The sequence below is a fragment of the Mustela nigripes genome, chromosome 12 (assembly GCF_022355385.1).
Source record: "Mustela nigripes isolate SB6536 chromosome 12, MUSNIG.SB6536, whole genome shotgun sequence".
Classification (NCBI taxonomy): Eukaryota; Metazoa; Chordata; class Mammalia; order Carnivora; family Mustelidae; genus Mustela; species Mustela nigripes.
Window position 1 is genome coordinate 29,096,565 of NC_081568.1, and position 11,909 is coordinate 29,108,473.

The 11,909-nt window shown below is 37.1% G+C and overlaps 2 protein-coding genes across 2 annotated transcripts in view; one reads left to right on the forward strand and one right to left on the reverse strand.

Moving 5' to 3' along the window:
• Nucleotides 1–11,909, reverse strand: part of NUP155 (nucleoporin 155) — a 67,771-nt gene that overhangs the window by 29,660 nt on the left and 26,202 nt on the right. The window contains exons 15-20 of the mRNA XM_059417014.1: nucleotides 11,369–11,463; nucleotides 10,543–10,631; nucleotides 9,355–9,417; nucleotides 8,680–8,827; nucleotides 7,171–7,237; nucleotides 5,627–5,742 (exon numbers count right to left, since the gene is read on the reverse strand). Of these exons, the coding sequence (XP_059272997.1) occupies nucleotides 5,627–5,742; nucleotides 7,171–7,237; nucleotides 8,680–8,827; nucleotides 9,355–9,417; nucleotides 10,543–10,631; nucleotides 11,369–11,463 (578 nt within the window). The remainder of the gene's footprint in view (nucleotides 1–5,626; nucleotides 5,743–7,170; nucleotides 7,238–8,679; nucleotides 8,828–9,354; nucleotides 9,418–10,542; nucleotides 10,632–11,368; nucleotides 11,464–11,909) is intronic.
• On the forward strand, nucleotides 1,263–1,695 carry LOC132027753 (short transmembrane mitochondrial protein 1). The gene has a single exon (XM_059416493.1). It carries the CDS (start codon nucleotides 1,288–1,290, stop codon nucleotides 1,429–1,431), a length of 144 nt encoding a protein of 47 aa, XP_059272476.1. The 5' UTR covers nucleotides 1,263–1,287; the 3' UTR covers nucleotides 1,432–1,695.

An 11,909-nucleotide genomic window follows, 5' to 3' on the forward strand; every position in this document is an offset into this window, starting at 1 on the left:
ATTGTGATGTCCATTTTTATTCAGAAAGGCTAGATAAGTGGTTGCTTCTTTCTCTTTATCCGCCAAATTTAAAAGTAATGAATTGGTTTCTAGCATCCTTCAAAGATGAGCAACATTTTGGTTTCAAGTTACATAATAAAATCTACCTTTCCCATGTGTAGTTTTTTTTTTTTTTTTTTTTAAGATTTTATTTATTTATTTGACAGAGAGAGATCACAAGTAGGCAGAGAGGCAGGCAGAGAGAGGAAGGGAAGCAGGCTCCCTGCTGAGCAGAGAGCCCGATGCGGGACTCGATCCCAGTACCCCGAGATCATGACCTGAGCCGAAGGCAGCGGCTTAACCCACTGAGCCACCCAGGCGCCCCTCCCATGTGTAGTTTTATGAGTTTTGACAGATGCATAGTTTCATATAACTACCACCACAATCATACAACTACCACCACATACAGAACAGTTCCGTCATGCCTCAAATTCTCTTGTACTGTTTCTTGTATCCAAATCCTCTTCCCACCCCTAAGCCTGGCCACCACTCTTCTCTTCTTTACCCCATAAGTTTTTTTTTAGATTTTACTTATTTCTTTGACAGAGAAAGGAAATGAGAAAGCACAAGCAGGGAGAGTGGCAGAGGGAGAGGAAGAAGCAGGCTCCCCGATGAGCAGAGAGCCCAATGCGGAGCTCCATCCCAGAACTCTGAGACCATGATCTGAGTCCAACGCAGATGCTTAACCTGGTGCCCCCACCCCTAAGTGCCCCTACCCCTACAGTTTTTGCCTTTTCCAGTATGTAATATAAATCTATTCTGGCTTCTTTTCTATAGCATCATATATTTGACAGTCATCCATGTTGCTGTCTATATCAGCTCTCTGGAGAATGTCAGTCTTGTTTGTTTTAGCAGGTAATCTATCGTGTGAAATCTGGTATTCACATTGTAAGTGCTAAATCATGAAAAATGGAAAATAAAAGAGATCTTAGAACTAAAAATATAATGGCCAGAAAAAAAAATATATCAGAGAAATTGAATAGATGCTATTTAAAAAAAAAAAAAGATTTTATTTATTTATTTTTTTGAGGGGAAGAGAGAGTGAGCAAGCAAAAGCACAAAAGAAGGGGAATGGAGAAGCAGACTCCTTGTTGAGCAGGCGGCCTGATTCAGGACTAGATCCCAGAACCCCAGGTTCATAATCTGAGCTGAAGGCAGCCATTCAAACAAGAGAGCCACCCAGGTGTTCCTAAACAGATGCTATTTAAAACATACTTGGGGCCCTTCGCGCCTCTCCTCGCCGACGCCATGCTGCAGTTCCTGCTTGGATTTACTCTTGGCAACGTGGTTGGAATGTATCTGGCTCAGAACTATGACATACCAAACCTGGCTAAAAAACTAGAAGAAATAAAAAAGGACTTGGATGCCAAGAAGAAACCCCCTAGCTCATGAGGCGGACTCCAGCACTGCCTTCTGGATATACCGATTCTGCTGTTCTTGAGGGCCTCCTTACCATCTGAACCAAAAGTTTTTGTTTTAAATTCCAGCCTCAATAATTTTCCTGTTAGATCCTGCATTGCCTGAGAGCACAGATGGGGCCACAAGTTAAGAGCCACCCTTTTCCAGCTTCCTCACCTGTCCCTTCCTCCTTCCAGCCACTTGAGACGGCCTAAGACTGGAATTATGGTGCTAGATTAGTAAATGTGACCTTTAAAAAAAAAAAAAAAAAAAAAAACAAACCATACTTGGGGCCCCTGGTGGCTCAGTTGCTTAAACGCCAGACTCTCGATTTCAGCTTAGGCCATGATCTCAGGGTTGTGGGATCAAGCCCAGCATCAGGCTCCACGCTCACTGCGGAATCTGCTTAAGACAATCTCTCTCTCTCTCACTCTCCTATGCCCCTGCCCAACAAAGTAAATAAGTAAATCTTTAAATATATATATATATATGTGTGTATATATATATATATATATTCAATGATTGAGAACATCAGCTCTAGGAATTCTGTAATCTAGAGAACCACCACCACAACAAATGGAAGAAAGGAAATTATGGAAGAAAAGAGAAGAAACTGAGGCTAGATCCAGGAGAGTTAATAGGATTTTCCCAAGAGAAGGGAACTAATCAGATAGTATAATAATAAAAAAAAAATAACAGAAGAAAATTCACCAAGGCTTAAGTCTAGTTCTAAATGCTTACTGAGAAAGTTTAGTTCTCAATACTCACCGAAAAAAGACATACTGAAGACATGGTGAAATTGCTAAGTTTTTAGTAATAAAGACAAAGGCATAAAAACCTTCGAAGCTAACACAAGTCATTACAGAGAAACGAGAATCAGAAAGGCAATGTATTCTTCCTCTGCAATATTAAAGTTTAGGAAGAAAATGGAACAAACTGTAAATGAAAATCTGAGAGAAAATGACTATGACCTTACAATCCATATCCATTAGGCAATAAAAAGGGAAGAAGTACTGATTTATGTTGCAACCTGGACCTCGAACATGAACCTTAAAATAATGCTAAGCAAAAAAAGCTAGATTCTAAAGACCACAAATTATATAATCCCATTTGTACGAAATGTCAACAATAGGCCAATTTGTAGATAGGACAGATTAATAAGTGTTTGAGGCTAAGGGTGGAAATGACTGCAAATGGACAAAAGAAATGTCTTTGAGTTGAAGAAAATGTTCCCAAAATGGATTATGATGATGGTTGCACAATTCTATATATTTACTAAAATTTGCAGAATCAAACATTTAAAATAAGTGAATCTTGTGGCATATAAATTACATCCTAAGAAGCTATTAACAAATACTCAGTGAAACTAACGTTGCAGGCATGAAGGGTTGGTTGAAATGAGAAAATGTTAATAAAAGGAAAAAATATAATCTCTGCAAAATGCAGACAACATTTGACAAATTCCAATACTCACTTTATATGAAAACTCAATAAAACAGAAATAGATGAATACTTTCTTAGTATGATGAACTATCTATGTAGGCATAATCTTTAATGCAGAAACACTGTAAGCTTTCTCACTGAAGTCAGGAGCAGGACCCAGATGCCCACTGTATTTCCACTACCATTTAACACGGTGTTGGAAATATCAGCCTATATAGACAGGAAAAAGCAACCAGAGCTAGAAAAAAAAGGTAAAATTATCTCTATTTGTAGATGACAGGACTATATATCTGAAAAACCCAAAACACTCAATGAAAAAAGTACTAACTGAAGAGAAATTATTAAAGTAGCAGGGTATTCAATTAACAGACAACTTCAGTTATAACTGTAAACTTCAATGAACTGCTAAGAAACTATTAACATAAGAATATAATGTTAAAAAAAAAAAGAAAAAGAAAAAATACCTTACAACTAAAATTTCAGATAATTTCCAAGAAGGATACTGGTGGAGGGTAGGGGAAAAAGGAGTAATAATAGTTCTGTCCAATTACTAATGCTGACAGAGATATGTATTTTTCAGAATTTAAAACTAACTACTAGAGAAAGAAAATCACGTATAAAACTTCTAAATCTGTGTTTGGGGTAGGAAGAAGTCTGATCAATCCAGTAAAATAAGGGAATGGGGAAGGAAAGAAAAACAAACAAAACATACAACAAAAGGCAAAATTCAGGATGGTGAGAATAAGATCAAACATTAAATTAAAGCGAAACATGGGTAGAGGTTAAACCATCTTATGAAAAGATAAAGACTCTTAAACTATGTTAACAAAAGAAGGGAGAAATCAATTTATATGTTAAGATATATTTTACAGAGTGTTCCAAAGGCTCAAAATAAAGAAAACTGGTATAACTTTCTCAGGAGACAATACTACATATCAACTTTTTTTTTCTTTTTAATGTTAGTCCTTTAAAAAAAAAAAAAAAAAGATTTTATTTATTTATTTATTTGTCAGAGAGAGAGAGAGAGAGAGAGAGAGGGAGAGCGAGCACACAAGCAGGCAGAGGCAGAGACAGAAGCAGGCTCCCTGCCTAGCAAGGAGCCTGATGCGGGGCTCAATCCCAGGACCCGGAGATCATAACCTGAGCTGAAGGCGGAGGCTTAACCCACTGAGCCACCCAGGTACCCCTACATATCAACATTTTAAAAAAAGTCCTTACACCCAATAATTCTATTTCTCAAGAAATTCATTGAAGATTACTGAACAAGTACACAAACATGTATAAAGAGGAGTAACCACTGCACCTTGTTTATAACATGAAAAACAGAAACACTACAATTATTAGTAGAGTTATACATTAAATGTTTGCATATAAATAATGGCAAAATATGCAGCCAATATACAAATTATTTATTCCACTGATTTGGAAAGTTCTAAACTACATAGTGAGTATATACAATAGATACAGTATATACAGTATATAATACAATGAGTGTATACAATGTTTCATAAAAGTGTGCCTATTTAGATTCTATTGCAATTTTTAAAAACTTTTTTCTTAATTATTATTATTATCTTTTTTTTTTAGGGAGAAGACCTAAGGTTCGAGCAGCAGGAGAATGATACAATGTTGAATATGATGTCACAGAACAGTCCCTCTGTCCCACTGAGTGACAGCGGCAACTGGCACAGTCACAGAGCAAGGATGCAATCAAGGGTTTTCTTTCAGCAGCAACTACCAAATCTTGGCCCCAGGGTTTGTCAGGGGAGGACCTATGAAAGTGTCTATTTGCAATTTTAAATAAATACCTTTATATGTTTCATATAGTTTATACTCATATTTCAGATTATAAATTTTCTGGTAAGTAAAGTGAAATCTTTACAAAAAGACCAAATTATTTCTATAATAAAATTTTTTTTTATCCTAAGTGTACCCCCACACAAAAACTCTATAAGGTATGTTCACATCAGCATTTTTCATAGCAACCAAAAAGCTAATAACATAACCCAAATGAGCATCACCTGATGAACTGAAAAATGAAACAAAGTACAATACACATTAAAACACGTGAAACTTGAAAATATGCTCAAAGAAGCCAGAAACAAAAGGCCACATTTCCATTTACATAGAAGGTCCAGAATATAGTAGGTCCACAGACACAGACAGATCAGTGGTTGCTAGGGACAGGTAATGAGGAGTGCTATGGACTGTTTGTGTCCCACTGTATTTCAATATTGAAGTCCCAATTCCCAGAGTGATTGTATTAGGAGGTGGTAACTCTGGGAGGTAATTAGGGTTAGATCCGTTGATGAGAGTGAAGCCCCACAATGAGATTAATAGCCTTATAAGAGACCAGAGAGCTTGTCACTTAGTTTTCTGTCTGCCATGTTAGGACACAGAAAGAAAGCAGCTGCCTATAAATGAGGAAGAGGGTCCTCACCAGAACCCAACCATGCTAGCACCCTGATCTCAGACTTCCAGCCTCCACAACTTTGAGAAATAAATGTTTGTTGTTTAAGCCATTCTATGGTATTATTGCTACTGTGGCCTGAAAGAGGGAGTAATTGCTAATGCGTAAAGGGTTCCTTTTTGGCATGATGAAAATATGCTGGAATTAGAGGTGATAATAGCATCAACTTATAAATATACTACTGAACTAAAATTTTAAAGGATGAATTTTATAACAAGAATTCTATCTCAGAGAGAAAAAGGAAAAAATAGGCAAATAAATCTTATTTATTCTTACTTTGGATTTCCTAAGGGTCCTCCTGCAAATTGGGAGTTTCGGTCTAGAAACTCTTGCAAACCTTTTAGTTCTTGCAGCACTGACTCCAACAGTTGGGAGGGAACACTACTTTCAATCTGTAAGAAAAAAAGTATTTTCAAAAGCTTTAAAACACTTGAAAAATTGTATATGTAAAAAATATACTTTATAATTGAATGTCAAGTTTCAATTTTTAAGTTTCCTATCTTCATTAATAGTAATCATTTATGCTTGTGACCAGAATAAAGGGCTAGATACCCACATCCCTCCCATCCCGCTCTGTTTTGTTTTAGGTATAAATGACATACAGTAATTGATAGCTTTTTATGTTTTAATACAGTCATCACCCAAACCACAATATAGAATATTTCCAACACCCAAGAAGTTCCCTAATGCTCCTTTCTAGTCACTAGTCATTCCATCTACCAGGTAGCCACTTTTTTTTTTTTTAAAGATTTTATTTATTTGACACACAGAGAGAGAAATCACAAGTAGGCAGAGAGGCAGGCAGAGAGAGAGAGAGAGGGGGAAGCAGGCTTTCCGCTGAGGAGAGAGCCTGATGTGGGGATCAATCCCAGGACCCTGAGATCATGACCTGAGCCAAAGGCAGAGGCTTAACTCACTGAGCCACCCAGGTACCCGGTGGCCACTTTTCTTATTGTCAACAACAGTTAGTTTTGCCTGTTCTTGAACTTTATATAAATGGAATCATATACTATGTTAAATAAATACATTCTTCTTAGAAATGTGAACTTTAAAAAGTATCAGAATTGAAAAAATATTTGGTATCTTTCAGATTTAAAAAGAAAAAAGTTTAAATTGCATTCATATTTCATGTTGAAAAATTTTTACTAACTGAATTTATGATAATACAAAGTTTTACAAAATCTATTCTTTTTTCTTTTTTTTTTTTTAAAAGATTTTATTTATTGATTTGAGAGAGCACAAGTGAGAGTGAGAACAAGAGAGACGAGCAGGAGGAATAGGGAGAAGTAGGATCCCTGCCGAGCAGGGAACCCGAAGTGTGGCTCCATCCCAGGGCTCTGGGATCATGACCTGTGCCAAAGGCACACCTTAACAGACAGAGCCACCCAAGCGCCCGTACAGGATCTATTCTTACAGCACTCCAGAAAGTATACTAATGCATGGAAATCAGTAGTGGGTTCCTGGAGTTCGGGAGCATATAAGCAAAACACTAAATAATGGCTCTGAGTAATATTAAGTATTAGGAGTTATTCTGTTTAACACTCACAACAACCTTAAGAAGAAGAGGACTTATTGTTCTCTTCTTATAGTGAGGTATCAGACTAAAATATTAAGAAAATGACTCATCATTTATGTAAGTGACAGAGCTGGGACTTCACCCAGGGCAAGGAGAGTTTATCAGACATGTACACAAACCTGTACATAAAGAATAACCATTGCATCTTGTTTATAACACCAAGAAATGTGAAATAATCTATTAATACAATTAAATCATAAACTGGTTACACACAGCAATGAAATGCGTTATACAGTACACTTACTGCAGTGATTTCTCTGTTGCCACTCTTGAATACTCTCTCCACAACTAAACTAGCATCCCAGATATTTCTGAAATAAAAGATGTTTTAATAATTATGCTGTGCAAACAAAAAACAAATACACTATGTAGTAAATTCCTTTGTGTGTTTGTCAAAGTACGGCAATGATTTAACACTTTACAAAGTTATCCAAAAGAATGGAAAACAAGATTTCTTTTTTTTTTTTTTTTAAAGATTTTATTTATTTATCAGAGAGAGAGAGGAGGAGAGAGCGAGCACAGGCAGACAGAATGGCAGGCAGAGGCAGAGGGAGAAGCAGGCTCCCTGCTGAGCAAGGAGCCCGATGTGGGACTCGATCCCAGGACGCTAGGATCATGACCTGAGCCGAAGGCAGCTGCTCAACCAACTGAGCCACCCAGGTGTCCCGGAAAACAAGATTTCTAAACCTGATTTATCTAAGTTATTTCACATAATGAAATACTGCTAGAGAAAAATCAAAAGACTATGGGCAATGAATTGTAAACAAGTGTGTTGCACTGTTTCACATTTTAAGCAAATGATTCTAATGAAAGCATCCACTTCAAATCTAAGACAAATATAGAACAGACAGGATAATTAACTAGATGATATGGTAGACTAATGCAAAAATGGCTGTAATTCTTTGTTCCTCATTATACTTATCCTTTTTACAAGATGACTTTGATCTGTCTCTCATAATGAGTGTATTTCCCATTTTTTACTGGATTCTATTTTTGAATCTGGGTTGGCATGGAGATGTTTCCCTGGTCCAGTGAATGAGGTTAAAATGATGGTAAGCCAACTCTAAACTTAGGTAGGCATCAAGAAGCTTTGCAAATGTCTACCCCTGTCTCACCGCATGGAGGTGTTTCCCTGGCTCAGTGAATGAGGTTAAATTGATGGTAAGCCAACTCTAAACTTAGGTAGGCATCAAGAGGCTTTGCAAATGTCTACCCCTGTCTCACCTTGCCATCACCAAATGAATAGTAATCCTTATCTAACCTGCCAGGGGATGACAGAGCATATGAAAACAACCCAACTGCCTCAGCAGAGACCATTCTAGACCAGCATACAAACATGACCCTAAATATGTGAGAATCCAGCCAAAATTGACAGAACTCTCTTCAACCTGACAGCTGAATGTATATAAATGAGTGAGTCCAGCTCAGTCAAACCAGAACTGCCTCGCCGACTTGCAGATACACTTCACTGAGTTAATGGGGTGGTTTGTAACACTGTATGTTAATACGTATGTGTATGCATATATATAAAACACAACACCACATATAGATGGTTAGATGATTTAAAAAAAAAGCTAAACAATCACAGATTGTTTAGAAAATAGAAAACAATCATATTGATAAACAAGTGAGCTAAAACAAGTATAAGTAAAATTTAACGGGAATAAATGATGTCCCAAATTTAGTTAAAAATATTCAACTACACAAAACAAGACAAGGTAAGCAACAGTTGGTTATTCCATGCAAAACTTACCCCATGATTCGAGAAAAGTAAATGCAAATACCATTGTGTTTTCCAGAGTACACAATCTCTGGTGCAGCCATACAACTCATACTTGCAGCCTGAGTTGCTGGGTTTCCTGAGATACACACTGGAGTCGACATGGCAGGAGGATGTACACCTTGTACACAATGTAAGAAAGACAAATCTTTAAATTTAACCTTAAACATTCACCATCCACAATAACCAAAGCCTCTTTATCTAGGCCTAAAGGCAAGAAAATTTACAAAAATACTGGAATAATCAGATACTGAATTTGGTTTTTCCTAATAAGACACTCAGATTGGACGGATGCTCCCAGGTAGGCTTTCAAGTGTCGGCATGCAGGATAAAAGGCAAAAAAACTTCTGGTCACCCCTCCTTAACGTCGGGTATCAGAGAGCTAATCATACAGATTTCATGGCTAAAACTTGAATCCTGGTACCCAAATAAGGAGCTTTCAGGTATACTACTACAAGTGTTCCTATGCAAAGGCACGCACTCATGGCCAAATGTCAATACTTGTTTGGATGTAACTTCTATTCAATTACATTATTTGCAAGAGACTAGGGCAGGTTAGTATTTCTTTCACTAAGCTTTAAGGATAATAGTGTTAGCTCTTCAAAAAGACTAGTAGTAGTATCAGTATAAAACAAAGAAAAGAGGTACCTTGAGATGGTGTTCCCAAAAATGATGGATTTGGGTATGGACTACTACTAGGAATAGGAGAACCTAAAAAGAAAAAAAAAAAAAATCAACATTTATAAAATAACCTCTAAATCTTTTAAATTTGATTAAATTAGGCAGAGAAGCTGTTTCTAAGCATGAGTGAGGAGTGGCACCATCCATGAAATATTATTTATTTATTTTTAAGGATTTTATTTATTTATTTGACCAAGAGAGACACAGCGAGAGAGGGGACACAAGCAGGAGCAGGAGAGGGAGAAGCAGGATCCCCCTGAGGAGGGAGCCTGATGCGGGGCTCAATCCCAGATCCCTGGGATCATGACCTGAACTGAAGGCAGACGCTTAGTAACTGAACCACCCAGGTGCCCCCATGAAATATTTAAGATTTAGGGACTCCACTCATTTCCCAGGAACTTTCTAACAATTCCCACTTTGGAAAACACTGAGGTAGAAGTTTAGTTATAATTTAATCATTCACCTCCTTCCTTTTGGATAAATAACAAATGAGTTCTGTAAATACTAATAGTTACATGTTATTTTGTTCTCTAACATAAAGAACTCAGTATACCATCACTTTTTTTTTTAATAATTTTAATTTTTTTAAAGATTTTATTTATTTGACAGATAGATATCACAAGTAGGCAGAAAGGCGGGCAGAGAGAGAGGAGGAAGCAGGCTCCCTGCCGAGCAGAGAGCCCGATGCAGGGCTCGATCCCACGACCCTGGGATCATGACCTGAGCTGAAGGCAGAGGCTTTAACCCACTGAGCCACCCAGGTGCCCCTATACCATCACTTTTAAGAGTCAGCATCTATAGGGGCACCTGGGTGGCTCAGTGGTTTAAGCCTCTGCCTTCAGCTCGGGTCATGATCTCAGGGTCCTGGGATCGAGCCCCACATTGGGCTCTCTGCTCAGCAGGGAGCCTGCTTCCCCCTCTCTCTCTCTGCCCACCTCTCTGCCTACTTGTGATCTCTCTCTATCTATTAAATAAATAAATAAATAAATAAATATCTTAAAAAAAAAAAAAAGTTAGCATCTATAGAATTATTCACCCAATAAAACAGTAGCAGTAAATAAAATATAATAAAAAGGTTTGTTCATGAAAATGTTCTACATAGTTTCTAAAATTCAAACTCTTAGAAATAGTCTCATTTCAGTATTTTGTACTCACTAGAGTAGACAGGAGACCCCAAGATGGGACCAACGTTACTTGGAGCAGGAAGAGTGGTTGGAAATCTCATCTGTGCTTCACCACCGTACCTGTTTTTATGACAAAGGAGGTTGAGTTTATTCAGTGAAATTATCCACCTTAAAAGCTGGAATTGTTCCAAGTCCTGCTAGCTCCCAAATAAATGCTTTAAACATTAGAGACTTTATGGTATTGTGTTTACAGTGCTTGCATCTATAAGCATAGATACAACATTTACTTAAACACTGTTGACTTGAAACTCCACCAGAAAGAATTATAAAGTACTCTAGCAGTTTCTAAGAAGGGTTAGCAAAGCACAGAATCTACTTAAGAGTGTATGGCTCTGTAATTTTCATGCCAAATTGTGGTGAGACAGCACTTGAAAAACTGTTTTAAACAAATCACGTTTCAAATTCTTACATGCAGCTATTTTCAAATAAAAATATTGTTTTGATACCAAGTTTCCTTGAAGTGATTCAGAATCCCTCAATGCCACTGATACAAATAAAGCAGAATTGGTATAGTGTTTTAGGAAGTAAAAAAGATATGGTAACTGAAGTAGAAAGAGGTGTAAAAAAAAGATTAGACAGAAGAAATTGGAGAACAGAACCCAGAGTAAGGGAAACAATTCATACATTGTGCTAATCTACGTACTTCTATTAGTATTAGTCTTTCCAGATTTCAGTCTTGCAAAAAGATTTTAGTATCTTGCTTATATAGTTCTTCAACTATTTGGTAAGCCCTTAAACTATCACACTGACCAAAGCAATCATTAAAAAAAGTGGCTGAGAACAAAAACCTGACATACCTGAAGAAAGCCCGAGTGGCCCATGCAGATACTTCTCTATCACAGGCAGCAGTAGAACAAGCAAGGATAAGGCAGGTTGCACAAGCCTGGTCTTCCTGTTAAAAAAAAAAAAAAATTCTTCCCTTTAATTAAACAGAAACATTTAAAAGGTTTTGGTTATTTTTGTATCCAGTGTTTCAGTTTGTGCCTAGCACAGAGTAGGTGCTCAGTATATATTTGCTAAGTGAATGAAATCAGTTGGTATGAAAAAGGAAAAAGCTTATCATAGGCACTATCCTTAAAGGATGCTTTCTCTTTTTATCTAGATTCTATTTTAGTTCGTAGTTTAATCCCCCAATTTTTTTTCTCATAGTCTTTTTACCTTTACAAAAATAACAACAACAATATAGCTATTTATTAAATAACTGTCATGTGCCAGGTACTATATTAAAAGTTAATTCTAATCAATGAAACAAGATGGGATTGGGAGGGAGACAAACCATAAGTGACTCTTAATCTCACAAAACAAACTGAGGGTTGCTGGGGGGAGGGGAGTTGGGAG